This window comes from Ornithodoros turicata, chromosome 2, assembly GCF_037126465.1.
Source record: "Ornithodoros turicata isolate Travis chromosome 2, ASM3712646v1, whole genome shotgun sequence".
NCBI lineage: Eukaryota > Metazoa > Arthropoda > Arachnida > Ixodida > Argasidae > Ornithodoros > Ornithodoros turicata.
Genome location: NC_088202.1, coordinates 17,433,102 through 17,436,044, shown reverse-complemented (window position 1 = coordinate 17,436,044; position 2,943 = coordinate 17,433,102). Strand labels below are relative to the sequence as shown.

The following is a 2,943-nucleotide window of genomic DNA, read 5'->3' as shown; positions in this document are numbered from 1 at the left end:
TGGAGCAATGAAGCTTTACTTCATGTGCCCTTTCTGATTTCTTTCCTTTTTTTATCTTTGCATTGTAGATATACAAGCTTCGCCAGAATGAACTTTTTGAGAGGTTGTCCGGGATGGCTGTAGATTTGGCTGGAGATGGAAGGTGTGATTCACCTGGTTTCTCGTCCAAATACCGAACTTACAACTTCCATGTGGCACAGCTTAACCAAATCCTGCACTGTGAGCAGATACAAGTTGGAGAAGTATGGAGTACTAACTACTATGAAATTAAAAGCCCTAAGAGCTTGGATATGTTGCACATCTTTTGTATGCAGACTGATGAAGTCAAATCCAGTCTCCTCATGGAGAAACAGGGACTACTAAGAGGACTGAAGGTCATCAAAGAGAAAGGCATCAAGGTCAAGTCCCTCACTACAGACCGTCACCCTAGCATAAAGAAACACATGTCCACAGAGGAGCCCAGGATCAAACACTACTTTGATGTATGGCACGTGTCGAAAGGTAAATGTGATGTTGCCCCACTGCTCTTTGTGTACACGCCTCTACTTCTAGGGATAAAGAAGAAACTTGCAGCAGCAAGCAAAGCAAAAGGCTGCAACACTCTGGACCTCTGGATCCAGTCGACAACCAACCATCTGTACTGGTGTGCCGCAGTGGGAGAAGGCGATTGCACCCTCATTGAAGATATGTGGGCAAGCAATGCAAATCATGTTGCCAATATACATGAAGGTCATGGAGGCATCTATCCACAGTGCCTGCATGATGAGCTGGATGACCATGCATGGCTTGTGCCAGGTAAGAAACTTCAATGATAGCCGACATGCATATGGAAGAACATATAAATATAATGCACTCTCTCAATGACAGCGCAGAATATTAGTCGTGATAGAATGTGTAATTATCCACTAAAGATCCCTAAAATGTAAAAGCATGCAGTGAAATAAACATCGTCATTTTTTATGCATGCGACACACAACTGTGACAGCTGCATAGATTAGTAGTCCCATTACCCAAATAAGTGTGGCTAGAGATCGGTAGATAATATCATTTTGTGCTTGAATTTCTTGTTTCAAAACACCGCGATAAATGCTCTACATGCTTCTGGAAGTAGCAAACATAGAAGCCCCTTTCAGCTTCGTATGTGGGTACAGGAACACACTTCCAAAAAGGCATAAACTCTCGGAGGTTCAGCCCACAGAGAGAAAAAAATAAAATAAAAAGAATGTCCTCAGTGTGGACTGCTAAATGCTGTACCATGATGGCTAATGCACTCATATTTGGATCATTTCAGAGTCGACTGCACACAAGAAATTTAAAAGCATAACCCAAGCGAAACATCTTTTGAAAGACTTGCGGCAGCTAGCACCTGGGCTCCAGACGTATGCATTGGAATCAATTCATAATGTTCTAATTGGTTTTGCCCCAAAATCTACAGCATTTTCACCAGTTGGTATGCGTGCAAGGTAATGGCATAATTCAGTAATTCATGCTTGTAAACTAAAAAAAAGCTGATCATATCTTCTTCTTTTTTTTCAGAACCTACTTGGCAATATTCCACTTTAACGAAAATGCAAATAAACCTCAAGCACAAACAAAGAACGGTTGCCCAATGTTCAAGGTGAAATCACCTAGGGCGAAGAAGGGCACATTCACAGTGTACCTCCTCAAAGAGAAGCCAACATATCGTAAGTTATAAACCAACTGCCACTGAGGTGTCATAGTAAGAAATAACTAATGAACATCTGCTATTGCAGACTATGTGTCGGATCTGCTCGTGGAGGCAACAGAGCTCTGTAGACGCTGGCCGTCCTTGAAAGAAGCTTTTCAGCACACAATATGCAGTGCCCCAAGAGCGATGTGTGACTCGTATGAACGAGTCCCGAAAGAAACACTGATTGCCCAGCAGCAGAGCAGATTTTCGGACAGGTCATCCTGTAATCCTGTTACGACCTAGGGATTTATCAGTGTCATACTTTCGCGCTTTTATTTCTTTAGTGATCATTATGATCCATAGTGCAATGTACTGTGGGCCCTCGTTAACATGACCATCACAGTTCCCACAGATTTTGGTCATAAACTGAATTGTCATACTCCCGAGAAATGCCCCCTTTGCTGATTGGACTGACTGCAACGCAGAACCGAAAGCCCACGTAATTACTATTATTTTCTGAAAGGGCCTGTTACCAGTGTCTGCTTAGAGCAATTGGCGCGACAGGCACAACAGTCACGAGTTAACTACTGCAAAGCATTTCCATCACTTGGGTGGTCACAAAAGTAGTACGAGTATTACCGAGATCAAAAACATCAGGAGTCATTCGAAATCTTGGTGCCCTACTTTATAACATATCACCCTCTGCCTGAGGTTCCCGGTGTCCCCTCCCTGACGGCGATGCAGTCATAGTAACGAGGAGATAAAACCTGTGTTTGGCCCCACGTGACACTAGTCTTAGTGTTTTTTGGAGAAACAGATGGATGTACGTATTATGAGGTGGGTCGACATGACGATGAAACGGTTCCCAGGGACAACTAATCATAAGCGACCATTCCAGATTAACTGAGGTCAGAATAACGAGGGCTTACTGTGATGCATTCATGCATGTGTGTGGCATGGTGACAGTACACAACCCTCCCTGGTTGGGGATTGGAGACGCACTGGTACCGAGCAGTCAGCAAGCCTTCATTGGTAGTTCACAGGGCTGCCTGTGCATGGTATACTTAGCAGTGTGTAGATATTATGTACATATTTACGTAAGTATTGTGTAAGTAATGTGTTATGAATATACACATAAACATTTTAACTTTGGTCTTGATAGGCAAGTGAATGTAGGACGTAGTTTGTGTTCTGGATGGCAGCGTGAAAGCATGCTTCCCTTTCTGTAATACACAGGGGGAAGAACAGAAACAATGTACAGGTCATGTAATATACGACCACCATTTCAAATC

General features: G+C 43.1%; 1 protein-coding gene across 1 annotated transcript; it reads left to right on the top strand.

Moving 5' to 3' along the window:
• The first annotated feature begins 341 nt into the window (after nucleotides 1–341).
• LOC135384356 (uncharacterized) lies at nucleotides 342–1,954 on the top strand. The gene is made up of 5 exons (XM_064613562.1): nucleotides 342–501; nucleotides 553–795; nucleotides 1,292–1,463; nucleotides 1,537–1,685; nucleotides 1,755–1,954. The coding sequence occupies exons 1-5, from the start codon at nucleotides 342–344 to the stop codon at nucleotides 1,952–1,954; spliced, it is 924 nt and encodes a 307-aa protein (XP_064469632.1).
• Nucleotides 1,955–2,943: the final 989 nt, after the last annotated feature.